This window comes from Amyelois transitella, chromosome 8 (genome assembly GCF_032362555.1).
Source record: "Amyelois transitella isolate CPQ chromosome 8, ilAmyTran1.1, whole genome shotgun sequence".
NCBI classification, from domain to species: domain Eukaryota; kingdom Metazoa; phylum Arthropoda; class Insecta; order Lepidoptera; family Pyralidae; genus Amyelois; species Amyelois transitella.
This window is the reverse complement of record NC_083511.1, coordinates 11,495,464-11,519,693: the sequence shown is the minus strand read 5'-3', so window position 1 is coordinate 11,519,693 and position 24,230 is coordinate 11,495,464. Positions and strand designations below refer to the sequence as shown.

Below are 24,230 nucleotides of genomic sequence, written 5' to 3'. Positions count from 1 at the left end.
TATTTCATTTTAAAAGACAGTTTATGTATGTGTATAAAGTCATGTAACTATGTACTAAAACGTATTCACGTCGTCAGAAGTATAATACATTCACATGTAATATAATTCCAAAGATCATAAATTAAAGAATATGTTTAAATATATGATTATGTATAAGTATACCTCCATGAAGACAGCAAAACCAAGTTCTACTTTTGCAAATTACCGCTCGCGAACCAGAAATACGCTCAAGCTCATTGCAGCTGTACCAAGCGTATTGATTTCAGTCAATTTTCAGTTGGTGCTGCCATAATATGAAACATTTGGATTCCCCAAAATTCGGCAAACTCGATGACAATTTTGAAGAATTATGGCGAGTCTAAAAATGCGGTAATTGTTCATGATTATAAATAAAGGAGTATACATAAGTAGAAGTGAAAAGATGTGGTTTCTGCCTAATCCTCGGGGAAAAGGAGTGATTTTATGTATGTATATATGCATATGGAGTATGTAAGAGGGTACATGAGAATTATGAACTAAAGGGGTACGAATAAAGGAAGGTAAATCTTTATCGTTTATACTCACTGATGTTAGTGTATTGATAAGTACGAACTATTTTCGTCGAAAATTGTGTAAAAATATGAAGAGAAAAAAGTAACACTTTTTAACCTTCCGATCCATAATTTCAAGGAGAGTCTAATTCGTGCTTCTTTGTTTTTGGAGTTTATGATTTTACACAAGATTTAAAAAATAATTTTAAATTACCAAACTGCACTATACAGAAGCATTTTAAAGTCTGCTTTATAAATTTCCACTAACGCGAAACCTTTTACATTACTTAAAAAATGGGAACACGTAGGCCCTCATTAAAACAAAGTACTAAAATAGTAGTTAATTAGGTATAACTTACAAATTTGGACGATATACTGAAGTGGTCCTTAATAAAAAAATATTATATTTGAAAAAGGTTGAAAGACAAATAATACACAAATATAGTTTTTTCAATCTATATTTATAAAAAGCACCGTCTGTAAAACATACAAAATTCCGGTAAAAATCTTTTCTGTATTGGCATCGATAGCATATAATTATTACAAAATTGGAAACCTATTATTGTATACGACGATATAAAATATTATTGTTATTATTCACTTTTCGGTACAATGCCCGGTATTGCGTTTTCAAATCCAGAATCTTAAATATCTTTCACAGTTTGAGCAATAATATTACGTTTGTCAGTTATAACATTATTCAGTATTAAAAAATTTAATTGAATTTACATTATAATAAAAAGAGAATAATTTTTTTGACCCAAATGAATGTTGGTAACTTCACTCCCTATATGATTTATTTGACCAGACAAGAAGCATCACTAATACAAGATGCTGAAATCTCAGGATTTTTTACTTATTTATATAAAATATCTCAACTAATTAGAGAACACAAGCACAAACAAGATAAAATTACTTCGAGTCGGAGTGCAGTGTGTTCCCAGCTTAAATAAATCAGTACTGGACATTAATACTTAATTATTTATTCATTACAAATTAAAATATAAAATGCTCGTAAAATACAGTTAATAAAATATATACCGATAAAATGACATAGAAATTTTGATACCCATTCATGATGTCCATTAGATTTAAAAGGTGGCTGATTTCAATACCTGATACAATGGCTGTCTTTCTGGTATTCCGCTGTTTCAAAACATACTTTATTTCCTCGAATCACTTTTAATATATATCACTTTAACTTACAGCAACCCTGTAAGATGGACACCACAAACAGGACTATTACGTAACTTACATCGAGTTTAAAATACAGCGATACTAGCGAGATATAATTGCGAGAGGTTATGGATGGAGCAGTTCAGGCGGTCTTCTCCTGCTCAATAACGTCCTTGGTGGGTAGTGGGTTCTTTTCACAAGTTTCTGTGTGCTTCAACTTGGTGGGGTCGAAGTTCTCGATACCAGTTAGGAACTTATTCTTCTCCTTCTCGGCTTCGATAGCTGTATTTAAAAACATAGTTAAGATTTACACTGTTTATATTTGATTTCCAAAGTTATACTCTATCTAATGCAATGGGTTAGGAAGATAAAGGCTTTTCCTTTGCCTATGGGGAGTCTTAAAAAAACTAGTGATATTAAAAATTCACATCACAATCTTTTTCCTCCTGACTTTAGTCCCGGTTGTATCCTAACCACTCTGGAGAGGAGCCAGAGGTATGCTTTCAAAAAGTAAAATTCAAATCACAATATATGTGATTATGTGTCTCTTTGTCCTTAAGTAAGAAAATATGAAAATGAATTGCATGATTCAATATAAATAGTGCAATTAATAAAAAGAATCGTTAAATTGATATTCCCCTAAATAGGTATGTTTCCTCAAAGTCAGGCGACTGGCAGACAAGCTGTTTTAAAAATTTGACATCACTTAAAGAAATCGAGCTAATCTCAGAATCTAGATATTCACAGTGACTTATGTGCAAACATGCAGTTGTTTAAAATTAAAACAAGCGTAAAAATAAAAGCAGCGTTATGAACCTTCCATAGGCGGCAAAGGATTTTTTTCTTCTGTAGTAGCGTGTTTCATCTGACTCTTGTCAAAGTGTTCAACTCCCTCTAACAGGTTCTGGTGGGCCTTCTCCGCTGCGACAACTGGTGTAAAGCAAATCGTGCAGGAAAACATATAAATAAAAAGCATTTCAACAGCGCAAATCAAAACATCGAGGTTTAAATTTAAATCGCATTCACAGGCTTTATAAGTGACATTATAATTACTAAATAGTTCATCACTTGAAATATTTTTTGCCAAAATGTAAGATGACTATTTTCAGTAGGACTACAGACATGAAAACATAATAAATTTGTGGTAGGTTGGTATTGTATGTAGTTGCATGGTAGTTGCCCACACAAAGTATGGCAGCTGGCAGTAAAAAATTTTTTTAATTTCTGAGGTTAGGGGCATAGGTATCTTAAATAATTATGAGACAGCACAGGATCATACCTTTGCATAAAAAGGAAAAGCGTGCCACAAATGCTTACATAAACATATAAAAATAGTTATATAACTTAGGAATATTATCCTGTGCCATTTTAATGAATGCTGGGGCATTAGGCCATGGTACGAGCAAATTTGAAATTATTTTTATGTTCAAAAACAATAAAACTGGCTGCTTCTAAATGTTATTAATTCAACTAAAATAATAAAAGGCACAGCCTGTTAAAATAAAGTGCAGACAGCACATACAATTCTCGTGAAGTTCGTAACAAAGTACAATCTCACCATCTTTGTCAGGAAGAGGGTTCTTCTCCTGTATTTCTGTGTGTTTCAACCTGCTAGCGTCGAATTTTTCAATTCCATCAAATAGGGATTCCCATAAATTTTGGGTTTTCTCAGTGGCAACATCTGAAACATAGACAATTTTTGTTTATTTTACTCATCTGATTTTTTACGACTGGCAATACTTCTAGAAGCGAAGAAAAAATGACATGCAGCTGTGGCATATTTTGAACTTGGTGACTGAAACGAATGATAGCTACCTATTCGAAAATGCATCAAAAGATTTTTTTCAAATCTTGTTTATAATTTTTTTCTTTCACCCATCTAAGAAAATATACCACTGCAGATTATTTTCTGTTAAATTCGTTAAGACTAAATTTCTAAAAGGATTAGATTTTTCATAACAACTTCTTTTGTTATATTTGATGTTAAAATTAGCGGAAAGGCCACTTTCGCATTCACACGTGTTTAGTGGCAAATAAAAATGAGAAATTTGTTAACGTGTGCACATTTCGACCAATTTCCTAACTTTAAAAAAATGGATTACACTAAGCTTGATACTTTTTTTATTTTTAAAAAAAAGGAAATCGGTTGAATAATGTGTTATGGTCGATTGCGCGTTAAAAACCCACTCCACTGTTCACTCAGACAAAATACCTAGTGCGTTTGGAAGCACAATTTTTTCAACGGTGTCCGTTCTCCTGAGGGAGGAAGTTTGAAACTGTTCAACGCCTTGTAGGAGCGCTGAATGTTGCCTTTCTTTCGCTAAGTCTGCCGTAAATAAAACCTTCTTTAATCAGGCAGAAAATGACGCGGAATTGTGTGACAATGTTAACTTTTTGTCGGATATATTAACCTCAGGATTTTGTAACTTTTCGTGGACACTTTCAAAACTATTGGTATGTAAGCATATTATTACATTTTATTATATGTGTATAGTGATTTCTTTTCACTTTTTAGATAATCTTCGGAGGCGACTCAGTCGAAAATACGCCATTAATCAAAATTTCATTTCTAAGAGTATCTTCGTTTTTTAGATGTTGGTTTAAGTGAGGTGCCAAAATAATGAAAGTAGTTATTTACCTTCAGCAGATGGTAAGACTATTTTCTCATTGGTATCAACGTCTTTCAGGCAGCTGGTGTTGAACCCCTCGAGCTGGCTCTTGAGGTCCGTGGCTACCTTCGGGAGGTCCTTGAGGGAGGGGGCATCACTGACTGAGCAGGCCATTGTGGAATTTGAGGGTAAATCTGAAAATTAAGGAAAATGTCATGGATTAATTAAACAAAAAGGTATTTTTTTTTAATAAAAAAGGTAATTTAATGTAGGTGCGTAATTACGTACGTTTAATTTAATTTGTAAATTTTACTTTTTATTGTAAAGCACAATTCGCACTCAATTATAGTAAGTACAATTTCATCAGCGTATTAAATCTTTGAGTTCGAAATATAATGTGCCAAGTGATGTTCTTATGATGAAGCATCTTGTTATTTATAATCCGTGATTCTATATATTTTCATAGAATCACGGGTTATAAATAACAAAATGCCTAAAACAATGAAGAATTTTTCACAATTTTACAAAAAAAAACTTATAGGTAGAAAACTAAAGCTCTTATTTACGTGCAATCAGGTTTTGATACTTTATTCTGGCATTAATGAATTTAGGCGATGCGCTAGCAACCTGTCACTATCTGAATCTATCATTAAGCCTAACCAACTAAACGTGGAATGTCAGTCTTTCAAGACTACCGGCTCTATTCACTCCACAAGTGATACAGACGTGCTCATATGATTCAAGTGAATAAGCCTAATTACTACCAATGAAGCCATTAAAATGGCAGAATATATTATAATGAGAAAATTTGATTATCGTTGGAGAGATTATCGACACGCTTTATAAAAGACTATTAGTCTATGGAAATTACTACCAACTTCACTAAATAAAGATAAATTAATTAATTAAAAATTCAAATTTAGTCAGACCAAACCTACACGCGAAGAAAATGGGCCTCTGCATTAACTTATTTAACAAAATACCTATACGAAACTGAATTGACATGATATCAATTAGATACCTACTTCATAGTATTTATCCTTGTCAATGCACGGTTTATAAAGAAACGTGTGAGTCACTTGTCGATGAATTTCCTGCATTACGCGACAAATGGTCCGAGACGGAACAGATTTAGGGCTATTTCCAGTCAGACAAAGACCCTTTGAATTCAAATCAGCTGGTTAATGCTTAAAATAAATTCGTGGAGACATTAGATGCAGGGGTCCTATTATTGAAATCTGTGACTCGATTAAACGTAAAAACTTAACAGTTTCGAATGAAAATATTCAACAAAGACTGGTAGCGCAAAGATTTTTTTTCTTTCCGAAATCATTAAGCTAAGTTAAACAGACTTACTTACTTACTTACTGTCTACTGAATGTACCAACTACAAACTTAATTAACAAGTAGATTGTAGCTATCGAGTCCAAACAAATTTAGAGTAACCAATGTAAACAGAAGAAAATAAACCGGTTATATTAGCTGCTGGTAAATGCCCTTATACGCACACTTGGTACTTAGTAACTGTAATTGTGGGCAGGCTGTGTATCTGGCAATCTGGGCTGATGTTGGCCACGACCGGCGCTAACTGTAATGAGAGACGTCCACACAGAACATTCTTCCTACTATATTGCAAGGAAAGTTGTTTCACTTGAGTGTTTCAAATAAGCGCTCCTTCCCCTTGGCTTTAGTCCAGGTAGAATTCTAACCACTCTGGAGAGGAGCCCAGGGTGTGTATTTGATCATGGATCCTGGATTGTGTGAGACCTTCGCAACCTTTGCAGGTAAACCTAACCCGTTTTGGATCCATGGTTACACATCCAGTTGCCTGAATGTGCAGGTTTCCTCAAAAAAAGGCAAAAATGCAAAGCTGATTGAAGAATAATTCCGGACATATTCATTCGGAACTTCTGAGTACTGTGACTTTTCAAAAGCGAAGATTAGGTAGGTACTGTTCCACTATTAAACATACGTTTTGGCAAATCATTACCGAAATTAAGCCAATGATAAGTGGCCAAAACTTAGTTGAAGGATTCAAAAATTTCCTGGAGAATGTCCACAAAACTCAGCACGTGTAGTTATTGGGAAATAATACACACTCTTTTAATGTTACTTTGGTTTAAAGTAGTGTTGGACCTTAGTGTACCGATAAGTCAATGGATATATTTGTGTGCAAGTGAATACAATATAGATTTATCAGATAATCAGACATGTGTAATACTCGTACCAAACGAGATATTCATGGTTTTCTGAAAAACAGACATGCACTTCCTGAGTAATGCTGTTGAATCTTAAAATTGATGACAGCGACAGACTACAAGTTGAAACAAAATGCATATTCCGGTGAATTGTGTTGCGGGATCCATGGTTGAATATGAATGAGATGGGAGGACTGTTCCTATGAGAGATTGTGGTATGGGACATCCTGCAATACCTCGGTGAATCGAGTAATAAATAAATATATACGGGAAAAATTACACTAATTGAGTTAGCCTCGAAGTAAGTTCGAGACTTGTGTTACGAGATACTAACTCAACGATACGATATTTTATAATAAATACTTATATACATAAACATCTAAGACCCAGGCCAATCAGAAAAAAGTTCTTTTCTCATCATGCCCTGGCCGGGATTCGAATCCAGCACCTCCGATGTCACAGACAAACGTACTACAGCTGCAACACAGAGGCCGTCAAATAAATAAATGATAGGATTAACGCACTTTGGGATGCTAAATATTTATAACTGAGTGCTATATACTTAACTCGATCAGGTCAAGAGTACCCGAAACCGCCGAGCTTTGCCGAGCGAAGCAAAGGAAGTATGCTGAGAAAGCACGTGGAAAGTTTTAGTCTCTGCCTACCTCTCTATTATATGTATGTATGTATATAACTCCTTGAAAATGACAACGACAATTAACATGAAGTTTTGTATCAAATAAAGAATGAAGCCCATGTTTTTGTGTCCATAACAATACGAGTAGAAACGTAATTTCAATCAATCAAAAAATAAAAATAAAAAACAATCAAAAATAAAGATAAAAACATAGGACAACCGACATACTTACATTAACATAGAATTCCAAATGATAAAACTGTGTCTACACTACTTCATTAACAAACAAATAAAACCATATGTGTGAAATCCTATCATGGACTGGTAAAGATAAAATCAAGATGAGATCATAGGCACACAAACAAGTTGTAAAATCCACGAAGGGAATTAGATGCAAGTTACTTTATGGGCTAATCTCTCATAGGATAAAAAGCCCATAAAATTGATAGATAGCAGTAGGTAAGGGCTATTCAAAATAGCAAACAAGAATTTTTCCTACATGGAAATTCGGTACGTAAAATGACTTTGTAAAGAAGCCCACAAATATTGAAAATTCAAAGAGATAAAATGTGCAAAACAAACTTCTATAACGTATTCAAATATGATAATATTCTAGACTTCAGTTAAAAAAGGTCTTCCTAATGGGATGGCATGTTTTAGATACAGATTAGCATAAATTAGACCGGCAATACAGAACTAGTAATTCATTTTCATTGATTTATGTTATTGTCGTTCTAGCAAATTTTTTGCAATCTGTTTCATATATTCATCTATCCTCAAAAGATTGGAATTGTAGTCAATTTGGTTTTCTCATTTTCTTTTATTTGCAAGCTTAAACACTTTTATGTTACTGTGATATTTTTGAGTTATAAATAGCCTTACATCTTCGCTTGTGTCGCCTGTTTGTATGTACTAATATTCGTCTTAACCCCAATGACTTGTATAATAATAGTCACACAACTAGTAAGCCTAGACTTAAGCTGTGACCTAACATACAATAACATCTAGGTCATGTCTTAAGAATCTTGATGCCCTATTGTCTTTCTAAGCATGTGATCAGAAACCTATGAATAACAATACGGATGAGAACAGTAATTTAAATCATAATAAGCATAGGATCCAGGACAATTCATGAATAGAAATGTCGGTAGAAGTCATGATATTATTCAAGAATATATGAAATAGTTAAAACTCTTATATCATATATACGTTTTGGCGAATCTTTACCAAAATTAAGCCTATGATATGTGAACAAAACGTAGTTGAAGGATTCAAAAATCAGCTGGAGAATGTCCAATAATGTAATGTAATACAATATTTTAATGTACTTATAGCTAATACCTAAACATTAACGAGTATTCTCTAAAGCTATTCCATAGTTCCAGAGGTTGTCTTTCATAAAACTTATGCAGAGTAACATAATTTGTCATATTGATGTTTAAATATGTACTATTATGAATATAAAGTTGGTAAGAGCTGAACACAATGATGTTGACTTTAAGTTATTTTTATAAAATTAACTAATCAATGATGGAATGGATGGATGGAACTAAACATTGATGGAAACACGGTTTTCGGTCACAGTCCTCGTGTCGATGACCGCTCATTGTCTCTGCCAAATAAGGTTTCAAAGGCGGGTTCCAGGGCTACATCACACACAGAATTTATGATGAGATTTCTATATGATTCAAATTACGGATAAAATATCATTTTTATGTTAGAAACTATAGACTGAGAGACTGAAAGAAACTTCAGAGAATAAAAGACAAGCAGCACAGTATGAATACTTTGCCATATAATTTTATTTCATGATGTGTTTAACGAAACCTTTGAAGCAAATACAATTACTAATTGTTAAACCGCTGAACTTACTACGTTCACTAAAAGAAAGCGAGAACCTTGTAAACCACTGCTCTCGTAAGTAATTGCTCATAAACATAGACTAAAAATCTTACTCCAGATTCATAATATTGGCTGAATAGACAAACCAAATGTTTTAAAACCAAAAAAAAAGTAGAGCTAACGATATAAACCTAGTTTTTGTGGACTGTAATAGATTCCATATACGAGATTTAGTAGCGAGATCATGTATCTACGAGGTACCGCAAGGTGGCACGGTCTGTTGAACATTTCTGAGAGCTATGTGCATATCGCTGAAATCCTCAGAAGACCAATTATCACGGTAGCATCTCCGTCAATTAATTTTGAAGAGATACCCAACCCAATGTTGTAAATTGGACCGGAAAATTAAGTCTCCCGGGAAGGGATTACACGAAATGGTTGATTGGAAAGCAACTGTGCTGGCGTTTTAATAAATACCTACATAAATTACGTTTATATCCCTTGAAGGGACAGAGCCACCAGTCTTGAAAAGACTGATAGGCCACGTTCTGCTTTTTGGCTTAATGATAGAATTCGGATTGTGATAGTAACATAAAGTGACAGGTTGCTAGCCCGTCGCCTAAAAGAAGAATCCCAAGTTTATAAGCATATCCTATAAACAAGATTCATTAACAAAAAGCTATTTAGATTGATTCAGTAATTTTATAATCAGAAGTATGCAGAAATTTCTTTCGAATTTCATTTGCATGTGCATCGATGCTTAAAATTGCTAATTACTTCAACTTAAAAAAAAATAGAAAGTTATTATTTCTACTGAACCGATTATCCATCACGCCACACATTGTACTTGTAACAAACTTATTTCAACAGCTCATTTGTATTCGTAAACATGCTTCCTTGTTTCGTTTGGCTTCCTTATCAGAATTGAATGTCGTTCAGCTAAGAATGCATCAAATCGATATGTGACGCCTTTTAAACGGTTTGTTTATCTCTCAAATGGTTAAGGTCATGAGTCATAATGTAACCTGATTCATAACTACCTTAACGAAAGCAAAAAAAGCGATACGAAATGAAATGATATCATGGATTATTTAAAACTTCTACGTATTGATAAAATTCAAAAAATTCTAAATTCAAAATTTTTATTCATTATTATAGGATACTATTATATCGCTTAATAATTGTCGTATGGTTTAACAACATTGGTTGACGTCAAATAAATTACTTAAAAACTAAGTTTACTGCCGCTTCCAAGGCGTCAGTGCAGAAGAAGCGGTAACAAAGCGGTAACCACAGATATAGATGAACATATGATTAAATTCGAAAATAAAAGCACAATAGCTAAAATAACTATGGGGAACACGAGTCACTCGTCCTAAAAGATACAGACGGTATAAATTAAATTGTTGTTTGACCATCTGTCGTTTCGTTAGTGCCTAACTAAACAAAATCAACGCACCATTGTAATTTGTGATTGTAGCGGTTTTTATAGCTCTTACTTACTCCTTTTATGGACGAAAAGAACAAGAATTGTAGATAAGGCAATCTTAATTCTTGGCGCCGTAAAAATGTCCCAACGCGCCATATGGCGGGCGCGACCGAACGACCTCAAACCGGCCTTTCGAGCAGCCAAATACCTACATTTATTGTCGAAACCGAAGAAGGAGAGAAATGATTGATGAATAAGCTCTCTAGAGAAAAAATGTTTTGTAGAAAAGAAAGTCGTGTAAATTATATTAAATCAAGGTGATAAATTGAATCAAGTAATAAAAAGCAAGTATTTCGCAGAACACAAAAAATATAAAGACAATTAATATTATCCTACAGATCCTAACAAAAACAATTACTTGTTATGACTAATACGTAGTTTACTGAATCAGTATTACCAAGGGAAAAGGTACCTTTAAATTAATTAAGGGAAGTACATAAGTAAGAACCTATCCTAGCATCGACTAAATTATAATGCGTACAAGTGTAATGTACTTGGTCAATGTTTTATTTAATTCAATATGCACATCCCGGCAAATTTGGGAATCGATCGACTGAGCGCAGAGGCGCGATCTTAAGTACAGTGAACCGTATGAGTCACGCAGCCGCTTGCGCAGCCACCACCATGCGACGTAGAAAGTCATGTTATTAAAATTTCACCGTAAGCAGAACAGCGGCCTCGACACGTACCGTTCTGCTGATTTACGATGAACTTAATTGTGTATGCAATTGTTACAATAATTGAGCTCTTTTATTGCTATCAAAAAAACTGGTTTGTCTTCGTTTAATTTGGAAGAAATGGCGTAAGTTCGAAAGAGACTGCAGTTTCTCGTTAATTTTTCTTATCGATTCTGGGTTGGAAATAACGTTTACAAAGAAAATACAATTTATGAGTACATTCACCTTTGACATTTACAAAAAAAAGATTCCCAACTTTCCGTTAGACAACGAAATCTATCCAAGACAAATTACCTTTTGCACGAAAGCAAAGAAAATACCAAGTTGGTAGTATTACTGCAACTTTGGGTAAATGAAGAAGAATTGAAAGAATTTGGGTTAAAGAAAAAAAAGATTTCGGATAAATGTCTAGCAGATAAATCTTCTTGAAGTCTGTTTTGCTACATTTACCAGTTGGTGACTACATAAAATTATACATTAATAGGTAGGTAATACACCTTATGATTATATTCTAATTTGGCAATTAGGCAAACTGTGATTATAGGTATATTCCACTCTTATCGATTTCTTTAACTTCATCCGCGAAGTGCATATATAAAACTTTACATTCAACATTTGCCTGAATCACCAAAACAACTGCATCCTAATTTATTTATAGTTCATCATTTATATCAAAACATTCTCGTTCTTTCTAAGCAATCATGTGCATTTTATCTTGCAATAACTTTACAGACATGATCACTCCCAAGAGATTAGATTCAATATCATATCTGGTGTCAACCGCTTACCGCACCTGACCTTGGCTATTTATAGGCCAAGGAGCATTCCTGGCTCTGTATTTTACCATATTGTAGTTCTAGGCAACCTTGTATAGGACATTGGTCTCCATACAAGGAATAGCACAATCAGAGTTTAGACCTTTTATGGTTGCAAACGGGCTGTGAATGAGGTCGTGATTAGCTGAATGCATGATCAATATGTCTTGCTGTTATTGTGAAATATTTAAGCAAAGCGTCAATTAAGGCACTAAAATAAACTTTGTTACAATGCTAGTTTAATACAACAACAAGTCATCATTCGTTCCTAATATTAGATCATGTAAATTTTGAATCTCACACTCTTATCACTTTTCCTCAAAAGAAAAGATAGCATGTAAATCTCGGCTGCCTGCCTACACCAAACCGAACTTAGAATTTTCGTCACATAGTTATTTGTTTAGCCTCCTACGACATCTAAAGAAATAAACTCAATGGGCCTGTTCTGATCTTCTGGAAACTAATTGAAAATCAAGACTATTGTTAAGTGCCGTGTGGTTCCCGGCACCAATACAAAAAAAATAGGCCCACTCCATCTCTTTCCCATGGATGTCGTAAAAGGCGACTAAGGGATAGGCTTATCAACTTGGGATTCTTCTTTTAGGCGATGGGCTAGCAACCTGTCACTATTTGAATCTCAATTCTATCATTAAGCCAAATAGCTGAACGTGGCCATTTTAGTCTTCAAGACTGTTGGCTCTGTCTATCCCGCATGGGATATAGACGTGACCATATGTATGTATGTATGTACATATGTACTATTCTTAATATTTGTTAAACCACCTTTCATAATGACGGCTATGCACAGATCTTTCTTGAGAAAGTATCAACTGTGCAATCCTTTACAGCTCAGTAGTTGTGTTAATAACTAAGTAATAACAATGCTTCTAACCATCATCTGCCTAATGATCACGAGAAACCCAGAAAATTATGACGGAATTTTCAAATTGCCTTGAGATTCGCAGTCAACACTGAATACCTTACAGATTAATATACTACTTTACAACTTGTCTCAGTTATTTCTAATAACTTTGGATGATACTAGTCCTTATATCTTTGACTTACAGACCTAAAACAAACGAAAAGCTGTTTAACCTTTTCATACTTTGTTTAAAACACAAATTATAATTAGTAATGACATGAGCAAAGCATTGAATCAAAGTGTAAACAATTTATACATTGGACTGCTATCAGCCAGTGACTAACTTGAATTATCTAAAGTGCTTGTAACAAAGGGAACTGAATTAAACAAAAGATATTCGTATCAGTCATTGCATTGTTATTTCTATTAAAACTTCCCTCATTCATCGGATTTCTTTACTTAAAACGAATTAAATTTTAAGATGAGATAATGAAAATTTATCCTCATACAATATAGTATGAGGTAGTAAGGCTTACTAAGTTTTAAATGTTTCACAAATTTGTTTTACACTTTTACTGTATGGAATATTGCTCAAAATGTCGGAATGAGAAGTGAGGTATATCTACCGACAATCACGCGTGATCCTCAGCAATGAAAAACGAAGGAAAAAAGAAAGTAACTCAGAAATTTATCTGGAATTAAAAAAATAACTTAAAATTAAAACCATACGAGAAGTTATCGTTCGATATCAATCGTATTTAAAAAGATCGACCCCTTCCTTATGTCAAAATCTTTCAATTTCAGTCACAGATTAAATATGTAGTTATATTATTATGGAGAAAGGTTTTGGAAATTTTGTTATTCACGATTCCGGTCTTTGAATTGAAGTCCACCCACGCTTTTGTATTCTACTTTACCTAAAACCCAGAAATCAACTGAAAAATTTAGCTTAAAGAATAACAGAAATCTAAATGATTCTTTAGATACAGCATCAATTATTAACGTAAATAGTAAAATTGTTTCATCAAGGCCACAACGGTAATCTATTCTGAAATCTGAAACTAAATGCATCCCCGACATGAGTTCCAGATCGCTAGGTCGAATTCCAGGCAAACTGGACTCGTGGACCGCCAGCTCGGAAATAGATTCTGACAGGTTCTCAATATAGAAAGACACGGTGAGCAGCTGTGCTGAATTTATGTGGGGGGGAAAGTCAGATTCGGTGAAACAAGAGAATGAAGAACGGGCCACGAACGTCTTCTACATACATACATATAATCATGTCTATATCCCTTGCGGGGTAGACAGAGTTAACAGTCTTGAAAAGACTGATAGGCCACATTGAGCTAATTGGCTCAATGATAGAATTGTGATTCAAATAGTGACAGGTTGCTAGCCCGTCGCCTAAAAGAAGAATCCCAAGTTTATAAGCCTATCCCTTAGTCGCCTTTTACAACATCCATGGGAACAAGATAGAATGGTCCTATTATTTTTTTGTATTGGTGCCGGGAACCACACGGCACGAACGTCTTCTAATTAAAAGAATATGTGAACTGTTACGTGTGGTTCCCGGCATCAATATAAAAAAAAGAATAGGACCACTCCATCTCGTTCCCATGGATGTTGTAAAAGGCGACTAAGGGATGGGTTTATAAACTTGGGATTCTTATTTTAGGCGATGGTCTAGCAACCTGTCGCTATTTCAATCTCAATTCTATCATAAAGCCAAACAGCTCTTACGACATTCATGGGAAATGAGATGGAGTGATCCTATTCTTTCCTATATTGATGCCGGGATATGATTGCATTTAGATTCCACTAATATTCCAGATAAGATTTATATATATTTATTTTTACCACAATTCAATATTACAGAGTACAGATGGGAAATTAATCGCTTTTACATAACAATCATGGCGGACGAGTTGAACCTGTGGGACCGGGAACAAGATTCACGTGCCTTGAGTATTAATTTGTTCTAATCGTAAAAAGACCTGACTACTCTTTCCATTCCCGAATACATTCTAATACATATATTCACGTCTATATTCCATGCGGGGTAGACTGAGCCAACAGTCTTAAAAAGACTGATTGGCCACGATCATAACATTTCTTGATGTAACAAGTTGAACTTCACGAGATATCACACGCCATTTTCATAAAACAAAGCGCGGCCGGTCGGCGCAAGCGGCGGATATTTTTACGTAAACACTATTGTCATTGAGACATTGCATTGTTGCACTGACTCACTGCAGGTCTACCAGAACACCTTGGACTGAAACAGGTGCAGTATTGAGTAACGATACTGGTTTGAAGATAGAGGTCGAAACAGGCTTTTCTGTTTTCTGAATCTCTGAATCACGATTCAGACTTCGTGTCAGAATTAAGATTTCGCGTCCCTATTTCACGATAATTAGGAATTTCTAAGAAGGAATGTAAGCATTTAATGTGGGCTCATGCGCGAAAGGTCTAGAATTTTTAAATTATTATAACTAGGTAGGTACACTATAAATAAATAATTTAATTAAATGAAATAAGTCCCCAGCGCGACATTTTGCGAAATAGAAAATCTGCGGATCAGACATTTTGCGAAAAAGACATTTTACGATCAGGGGACATTTAGCGAAAAAAGACCTTTTACGCGTGACTACCTGTGGTGTAGTGAATTTATTTTCAGTTAAATGATCACCTTTTTGATTTTCTTTGCTTGACATCAGCGGTAAAACGTACATAGTTAAGTCAAAATTAAAAAAAAAAGATTAATCATAAGACATTTGGTGGCGGTCGAGCCGAATCTTTGCACCCGCTACATCTTTATAGCTTTAAGGCTATATACGGCCGCTGAGACATATATAGGTATTTAACGTACCTAAAGCTCGGCTATACGGTCTGTAGAAATAAATAATTATAGTTATACGGGACAAATTACACAGATTGAGTTAGCCTCGAAGTAAGTTCGAAACTTGTGTTACGAGATACTATCTCAACGATACTATATTTTATAATAATAAATAATTATATAGATAAACATCTAATCCAAGACCTAAGCCAATCAGAAAAAGTTCTTTCCTCATCATGCCCTGGCCGGGATTCGAACCCGGGACCTCCGGTGTCACAGACAAGCGTACTACCGCTGCGCCACAGAGGCCGTTGCAATCGATAATACCTATTTATGTTTCGGTATCCGAACAGTGTCATTGACCTCTGCTAGCGATAGAACGTAAAGAGATGCGTTTCAAAATTTTATGGAGCGTCAAGTCGACCAACTTAGACAATTATAACACACGTTTCGTGTTACTCACGGATGGCTGCTGGCTAACCTAGACTTTTTTTTTTTTTTTTTTTGTACCGAATGCATCAAATTAATTATAAATTTCATGAACACGAGCACAACGAACGGTAAACATGTCAGTTTATCACAAGAGATGGCGCTAATTACATTTTAAATTCCTGCTAATTTAGTTTAATGCAGTACGTTGGTTTATATGTGAATTAATTTGTATTCCATAATTAAAGGCAGCCATTACGTGTCAGGTTTATAAAGAATGTTTGTATGTATGTATGTAACGCATGAATCATCGATATGGACACATTGGTATGGCTTGTTAGTTACGTGTGAGTCAACGCGTCACATCTTTGAAGCCACAATGAAGTTAATAATAAGTAAAAAAAAATACGTACATATAATGACGTCTATATCCCTTGCGGGGAAGATAGAGCCAACAGTAGAAAGCGATAGTAGTTACATTTAGATTAAAGTGATGTGACGTCAATAAGTGATACCTTGTATCCAATTTTGAAAATAAATCTATTCTATTCTAGTCTTGAAAATACTAAAAAGCCAATTTCATCATCACAACGATGGATTGGAGATTCAAACAGCAGCCGGTTGATAGCCCATCGCTTCCCAAGAAGAATCCCAAGTTTATTAGCCATTTCATTTCCAAAATATATAAATTTCAAAATGTCTCCTATTAATGCCCTGTGCACCAATAGAAAAAAGAATATAACCACTCCATATCTTTCCCATGGATTTCGTAAACGGCGACTAAGGGATATGCTTATAAACTTGTAACTCCTCTTGTAGGCGATGGGCTAGTAACCTGTTACTATTTTAATCACAATTCTATCATTAAGCCAAACAGCCAAACGAGGCCTATCAGCATTTTCAAGACTGCAGGCTCTGTCTACCCCGCAAGGGATATAGACGTCATTATATACATACATATATGCCTCTCATTTTTTCATTTACATTTCGAAATGAAAAAAATAGAATATAAATTAATTTATATCATTAAGATAAACAGCTGAACGTGGCCTATCGAAACTTTGGCTTTGTCTACCCCGCACGGGATATAGACGTGATTATGTATGTACCATTCGAATTGTATTCGGAGAAAGCCATAAATAACAACATGACGATCAAAGTTTCATTATTATTACGTTCGTCTCCGGGCGGGCAAATGGGATGTGGCTTCCCCTCTCATTTTATTGATCAACAGTTCGGAGCACTGCGTGTCTAGAGTTTGTGTGAACACAAAGTCTGCATCGGAATATATTTAGATAGGTATTCCAGATTCTGTCCGAGTGCGAAAGATTTGTGTAAAGTATTTTTAAAACATGACAACTGTATTCGGTGTTTGAAATTTTCATCTCCACGTAGGTACTTACTGACTGTGTTTATCAAGAAATTTGCAAAAATCACACTACTTAGCTAGATAGATTTTTGCATGCCATGACTGGTTAAATGTATGTATATATGCCTTGTAACACCTATAATTGTACCGCATTTATTGCAAATAAAGTATTTGTCTTTGATATTAAAAATAATAACTTTGATAAAATTCTCGTTACAATTTACAGTCATACTTATTTATGACAGTGAAATACTGATCTCGTTAAATCTAATCTCAATTTAAAGTTAGTCAAAATAGTATAAGTTACAACACACAACAAAACGAAACTAACTTTTAGTACTTAAGTATTAAGTATCAGTACTAACATAGTATAAACCAAAGTCGCTACCCGCGTCCGTCCCTATCTCTGTATGTCTGTATGCTTAGATCTTCAAAACTGCACAACATTATTGTTTGTTTGTAATATCTTTATTGTACATACGAAAGAACACAAAAATACAGTAAATTTGCAAGACAAAATATACAAAGGCGGACTTATCCCATTTAGGGATTTAAATGCATTTTTTTAATAGATAGAATGATTCAAAAGGTTTTAATGTAACCCATGCGAAGCCGGACCGGGTAGCTTGTCTTGAGATACAGGCCCTGCTTAGTTTAGACACCAGTCTCTCGCAATCTTTTGTTATATTCCTTACCTGTGATTTGTTTGTTTATACACTAACTATAAGATTGTAGAGAAAATAAAGAAATTTTTGAATTTTGAATTTTTTAAATACCTATAACTAACCGCTGAACTGTAGACAAAAAATAGCTGCTAATTCCTTTAAAGCAGCCCTAACAGTTAGCCATTAGGGTGGTTCGGGCCCCGAGCAATCGATTTGATTCGGGAGGAGTTCCCTCTCTAGCTAACCTGTCTGTGCTTTGCCTGTCTCACTTCAACAACACTGTCCCGTCTGCAAATTTCATTACACGCACATTGTATTATGTTTGAATACTATGTGTTGCTATATAGCTCAGTGGGTGTTATGTTTTCTGGTAATTTTTTTATGTGTATAGTGCGTATTGATGTTAAACTCTTGTAAAATTTGAAAGGGTTGCACTGTTGTGATTTTGAGTCATTTATGTGTGAATCAATAACTAATATCGTAAATACTGAAAATAACAAAAAAATAATGACGCAATACAAGTTGCCGCGTTAGCCGAAAGATGCAGTAAAAATTAATCAATAAATTATTATGGAATTAATGATTCACAAAGTCACACGCGCCTTTGTCAATCGTTACTTTTTAATTCAAAGCATGTGATGACCATTGTTACAGTAATTATTTTCCTTATAAAATTTTATATAATATACCTACATAGCTACTAAAATCGAAGAGGAAACAAATAGCACTTAATGTGAAACGGAAATTATGTTATTAATGGTCAACTACCTATAAATGCATTGTAAACTTGATAGGTAACTTCTACATTGACAAATTAGATCCAGTTAAATGAAATTAATAAATATAAAATAATAATAGTTTTCGTAAAAATTAAACAAGGAATTGAAGAACAACATAAGATACATCTTAGCCTTGATAGTTACAATTACAATGCACTTGCTATCAAACAAACTAAAATTCAAGCGAAATAATGACAGTCTTGAAAAGACTAAATGGCCACGTTGAGCTATTTGGCTTAATGATAGAATTGAGATTCAAATAGTGACAGGTTGCTAACCCATCGCCTAAAAAAGAATCCCAAGTTTGTAAGCCTATCCCTTATTCGCTTTTTATTATTAAAAGTGACAAGTTGATTATTTCGTCAAAAATCACAATTGACGTACACGAAAGCAGAGAAAGTCTACAACGAACATCAGGACCGGTTTAACTCTTTTGTAATTTGTTTATGGTACATTATGGACTGCTATATTGTGTAGGACGCAAAGCACACGAAAGTTACTTTTGATGCCAATCACGGCTTCATAATTATGAACATAAGTAAAAGTCTGTAGGAATGTATGTATACAGCAGAAGCGATAACATATGCGTAAAGTCACGTGTATATCCCTTGCGGGGTAGACAGAGCTAACGGGATCGAAAAGACTGTGAGTCCAAGTGTAGTTTAGCTGTATGGCTTAGTTTACAACTCGTTATTTGACGTATTTCGGCATTATCTTAATATGTCGCATTATTATCAACTCTCTTGGCTTAACTAGAATGAAATTGAGAACAAGTGCATAGAAATTTTTATAATTGACAACTTATAACAACAAGTATAAGGTATACCATTTTACTTGAATATACACACTGTAGTCACAGTCTGTTTTTCCGTGTAGAATGACTTGAGAAAAGCTTTTTATAATGCCATGAAGGTTTTTCATTCATCTTCAAGCCCATTTTTAGAACAAATTTCAACCAGTAACAAAAATATTCATAAACATATATACATTATGATCAAATTAAGGACGTCCTGGTAAAGGGTCAGGTCAAGAGTACCCGAAACCGCCGAGCTTGCATGAAGAGAGTTATGAATGTGGCAAGTGGAAAGATGTAGTCTCTGCCTACCCCTCCGGGAAAGAGGCGTGATTTTATGTATGTATGTACATATACATAAGATCCACTTGAGTTTAAAGATAGTGCATAACATCATACCTATTAGGCCCATTCTCAAGACACTTAAATCATCATCACTCTACTTTAAGTGCTTAATCTAAGCTTACACCCCACGACTAAAGTGTTTATAATTCAAAATAACAAGGAGCGTTATTCGTCATTTCAACCATGTGTTAGTCAGATGCTATTTATATCTGAAAGTCAGTACAAAAACAAGTAACGGAACAGCTAACAGCTCTTAAAAAGAAATGCGATGACTGAATACACCAAACATACCTACTTAAATTGTAATAAATTCGTGTAATTAAAATGTTGATTTTTGATCCAAAACTATCTAAGTTGAACGACACCGCAGTTAGCGCAGCGCGATAATTGTATGTATTAGCATAAATATATCGCAAGCTGTTCAACGAACCATAAACAAACGGTTGTTTTTCTCTAAAACATACGAAAGAAATTCTTTGGGTGTTGCAGTTATTTTGAGCTAAATAATAGACAATCTTTATATGTAATATTTTATATATAAATTGGGTACCTACTGAATGAGTCACGACTCGTGACGTGTCGCATGTCACCCCCGATTAAATTCACCCCTACCCTTGAAACAACGACGTCACCTCTTTTTGACAGAACCATTTGTTTTGTCAATTCGAACAATTTTATTTAAAAATAAATTCTAGGTCTACGATATAAATTTTATGGGCATTTTTTTATCCGTCATTCTAGTCGTCATTATTACTGTACTTACCCTTTTTTAGACCTAATAAGATTAGGTTCTAATTTTGAAGTCCGCCTTCTGTTCGTATTACGTTATAAATTATTGACTTTACAAAAAACAATAAAGACAAAGACCCGAGTGATGGATTTAAAATTCAAACCATTATTAACACCGGATGAGGTGGCATTTATCGCAAAATGCGTTGTGAATCTCGCAGTATTTCATTTGCCTTGCAAAGAATGCATCAGCAATAAACTACATAATTTTCAAACCGACAATCCAATGAAACAATAAATAAGAATCCATTACTACACGCATCCAATAAGCCGGCACAAAAATCTCGTTACCAACCGGACCACTCCCACTTCCCAACAAAAGTTCCGTTAAAAACTCCAATTGGATTTCTGCGATGAAGTAATTCTTATATTTTATTCACCAGGAAGTGTTCAATATTATTCTACCCCTACTCATTGTTTGTGCACGTATTAATCGACAGGTCGACTCTCGAGTGAAACCGAGCTAATTTCGCTCAACAAAAATTCAAACACAAAATTTCCACTTTAAACCTACCTAAATATATTTAAACAAAAGTTTCAATAATATAACTTACCAAGTTGTGGTGAGAAGGGGTAGAAGGAATAACACGTGCACAGTGGTTCACCGTCAAAATGCGACTGAGGTGTGCGCGGAGACCCGCGGAGTCGTGACGACATGAAGACAGACGGCTGCTGGTCGGGGGTGGGCTGGGCTGCGTACGCGGAATAATAATAATATCGACTACTGCCGCCCCGCGAGTTCGCTTTTTTACAACATGCCATAAAAATATTATGACCCCGCGCTGGATGAATCTCTTTGAATGGACAATGTTCTTTTGATAACTCAAGTAACATAGTCCTACTTATCGACGCCCGTGTGCTATCAACACAGAATTCTTTTGTGCTGACCTGACGTGCCTTAATTGACACGTCCATTAATTTTCACTGTTTAATGTATTTTCTGTAAGTAAACAATAGTTTTCCGAGAAACTAAAACAATGCTTATTGTTGAGTATAACATTTTTAGGCCCGTTGCGCCCATTGGAGTGGTAAATGAAGTATACTTAGGTATCTCTGTTCTTGAGAGTAAGATTGTGACATTTCGAAATTAATATTTTCTAATAACAAAGTTCCAAGTTGATCAGACGTTTAGAAACCAGTGAAAATTAAGCTCAAAGATTCCGTTACAACCATTCATAAATACAACCCAAGCTAATAAAAGCGTAGTAAAAACAATATGAGTTTTTGAAAATAGCATTTCCTTTAAAAAGGTGGTAACTCACTTCCATTTCCATATCCTTGCCGTATTGTGCCATGTTGCCATAGAACCACTTTACTATGTTGTTAAAAGCGACATAGGGAAAATAAACTCTGAAACTTTTCTAGACTGTTCGACTATTTGGCTTACCAATGGTTAACGATGGCACGGCATCTAACATTACTCACCTACTTACTAATATACCAGCTCCAACACCCTCCTGGCCGCAATGGGAGGTCGCTGTTATCCTATTCTGGACACTGGAATCAGGTCCATATTGGCACAAGACCTCTAGTGAATGTTAAATACGTTGTAAGTATTTTTGTTTGTTAACTACTCAAATTACTATAACATGCCGTGTGGTTCCCGGCATCAATACAAAAAAGAATAGGACCACTCCATCACTTTCCCATGGATGTCGTAAAAGGCGACTAAGGGATAGGCTTACAAACTTGAGATTCTTTTTTAGGCGATGGGCTAGCATACATACATACATAAACTCACGCCTCTTTCCCGGAGGGGTAGGCAGAGACTACCTCTTTCCACTTGCCACGATCCCTGCATACTTCCTTTGCTTCATCCACATTCATAACTCTCTTCATGCAAGCTCGGCGGTTTCGGGCACTTTTGACCTGACCCTTCACCAGGACGTCCTTAATTTGATCAAGATATGTTCGTCTAGGTCTTCCCACCCCGACCTTTCCCTCCACACTCTCCTTGTATATCTGCTTAGTCAACCTGTTTTCATTCATCCTCTCCACATGACCGAACTATCTCAACATACCCTTTTCTATTCCTGTAACTACATCTTCTTTCACATCACAACATTCCCTTATCACGCTGTTCCTTATCCGGTCACTCAATTTCACCCCGATGGGCTAGCAACCTGTCACTATTTGAATCTCAATTCTATCACTAAGCCAAATAGCTGAACGTGGCCATTTAGTCTTTTCAAGACTGTTGGCTCTGTCTACCCCGCAAGGGAATTAGACGTGACCATATGTGTGTATGTATGTACTATAACACTAGCTTTAATAACATTGTCAATAACCTATTACTTACATACATATAATCACGTCTATAACCTCTGCGGGGTAGACAGAGCCAACAGTATTGAAAAGACCGATAGACCACATTCAGCTGCTTGGCTCAATGATAAAATTGAGATTCAAATAGTGACAGGTTGCTAGCCCATCGCCTAAAAGAATCCCGAGTTTATAAGCCTATCCCTTAGTCGCCTTTTACGACATCCATGGGAAAGATGGAGTGGTCCTATTCTTTTTTTTTATTTGTGCCGAGAACCACACGGCCTTTTATAAATTAATATTCTGAAATATACTTATTATTTTAACAAACAGTGGCATAATACTTATCTCTCAAATCACACTAAACGTAGCATTTTATGTTTATAAGTTTTATACACCTTCAATTGTTTATATTATTTTTCAGGGCTTTTATTATGTTGACATGTTAGCCTCCATCTATCAGAAAGAACTATGACCAAATTATTTTCCCCATAATCAGCCATCCAAAGATCTTGGGTTTGATCGTGGAACTTTATGTTCTTCGTCATTACCTTTTCATACTGTTTATTACTTAGTTTGTTACATTTCTACGGGTTATAATACTGGATTATTCTTGATATATCACGCCTATATATAACTAAGGAAATGGGATACCTTTCGTCCCCAGTAAAAACTTTAGTTCCCGTGGGATTTGCGAAAAACCTGTATTCTTTTGAACTAAAATCACGCGAGGGAAGCTGCAGGTAAATGCTAGTAGTAGATAAACCACAACCAAATCGCTATAAAGAAACCATCTATTTTCACAAGATATTTGTCTTATTCCCAAGAAGCGCAATCTGTGCTCCAGTCATACGAGCCGGAATTAACTGATGACGCTTCTGCGCACCGAATTGCCAAATTTAATTTTGGTCTGACTTAGCAACGCTACAACCGAATAACTCAGTATGATTGAGGTTCTTTAATAACAACAGTGTCAGGCATTACACATATTTTTGGTGGGTTTCACTTTGGCATTTATACATACATACCATCACGCCTGTTTCCCATTGGGGTAGGCAGAGACTATGGAATTCCACTTGCTACGATCCTTACAAACCTCTCCCGCAACCTCTGCACTCATTACTC

General features: G+C 35.1%; 1 protein-coding gene across 4 annotated transcripts; it reads right to left on the bottom strand.

The window, feature by feature from the left end:
- Positions 1-972: 972 nt before the first annotated feature.
- Positions 973-21,558, bottom strand: LOC106134105 (thymosin beta). 4 transcript variants are annotated; one of them, XM_013334069.2, is made up of 6 exons: positions 21,398-21,558; positions 4,345-4,509; positions 3,919-4,032; positions 3,265-3,387; positions 2,523-2,636; positions 973-1,988 (listed from the first exon to the last, which is right to left on the bottom strand). In XM_013334069.2, exons 1-6 carry the CDS (start codon positions 21,498-21,500, stop codon positions 1,849-1,851), a joined length of 759 nt encoding a protein of 252 aa, XP_013189523.2. In that variant the 5' UTR covers positions 21,501-21,558; the 3' UTR covers positions 973-1,848. The 4 variants fall into 4 exon arrangements, with proteins under 4 accessions (XP_013189523.2, XP_013189526.2, XP_013189525.2 ...); XM_013334072.2 differs by lacking the exon at positions 2,523-2,636; XM_013334071.2 differs by lacking the exon at positions 3,919-4,032.
- Positions 21,559-24,230: the final 2,672 nt, after the last annotated feature.

What these genes read in the sequence shown, in the direction of transcription:
- LOC106134105 (XM_013334069.2), bottom strand. Translation starts at nt 21,500, where the DNA reads ATGTCGTCACGACTCCGCGGGTCTCCGCGCACACCTCAGTCGCATTTT. An exon ending in CCCCTTCTCACCACAACTTG is followed by an intron (nt 4,510 to 21,397) that starts GTAAGTTATATT and finishes CTTAATTTTCAG; the next exon opens with ATTTACCCTCAAATTCCACA. An exon ending in CCCTCTTCCTGACAAAGATG is followed by an intron (nt 2,637 to 3,264) that starts GTGAGATTGTAC and finishes GCTTTACACCAG; the next exon opens with TTGTCGCAGCGGAGAAGGCC.